The sequence below is a fragment of the Camelina sativa genome, unplaced genomic scaffold (genome assembly GCF_000633955.1).
Source record: "Camelina sativa cultivar DH55 unplaced genomic scaffold, Cs unpScaffold05063, whole genome shotgun sequence".
In the NCBI taxonomy this organism is placed as follows: Eukaryota; Viridiplantae; Streptophyta; class Magnoliopsida; order Brassicales; family Brassicaceae; genus Camelina; species Camelina sativa.
In genome coordinates this window covers 1-591 of record NW_010926151.1, presented here as the reverse complement: position 1 = coordinate 591, position 591 = coordinate 1, and the positions used below count along the sequence as shown (strand labels likewise).

General features: G+C 43.7%; 1 protein-coding gene across 1 annotated transcript; it reads left to right on the top strand.

Moving 5' to 3' along the window:
• Positions 1-6: 6 nt before the first annotated feature.
• LOC104751805 lies at positions 7-585 on the top strand (the record flags this gene model as incomplete). The annotated part of the gene is made up of 1 exon (XM_010499219.1): positions 7-585. A coding segment is annotated over one exon (546 nt), but the record flags the coding sequence as incomplete, so codon positions are not given.
• Positions 586-591: the final 6 nt, after the last annotated feature.

Below are 591 nucleotides of genomic sequence, written 5' to 3'. Positions count from 1 at the left end.
ATAGACCATCAAGGAAACAGAAAGTCCAGTGATCAGCAAAACTGTGGTGCTTGCTTGAGATCCTTGTCTGAAAAATCTTTGTTGAGTAGCCAGAAGATCTTTGCCACTAATGAGCTCTCTGTAGCTGCAATTCTAGCTTGTGGGCACGTCTATCATTCAGAGTGTTTAGAGCAGATGACACCTGAAGTTGACAAATTCGACCCTCATTGTCCCATTTGCACTCTGGGGGAGAAGAAAACATTCAAGTTGTCGGAAAAAGCGTTGAAGGCGGATTTGGATATGAAAGCTAGACAAAACAAGAGACTAAGGAACCGCGTTGTGGACAGCGATGACTTTGTCATGTTTGATCACAACCACAAGACGGTGGTGGCAGGATACAAAGGAAAATCCCCAAAGCTAGTATCGAGTTCGAGCTTAAGAAACTATTCCCCAAAGCCTTTCCTTGCAAGACACTTCTCTTTCGGGTCCCGAAGTAACAGTGTTAAATCCCCAAAAGAGAATCAATCTCTCAGAAAGAAAGGCTTCTTCTGGACCAAATCTAGCAAACTTTGAAACTGTAAGCATCTCCCTACAAGCATCACCTTATGCACC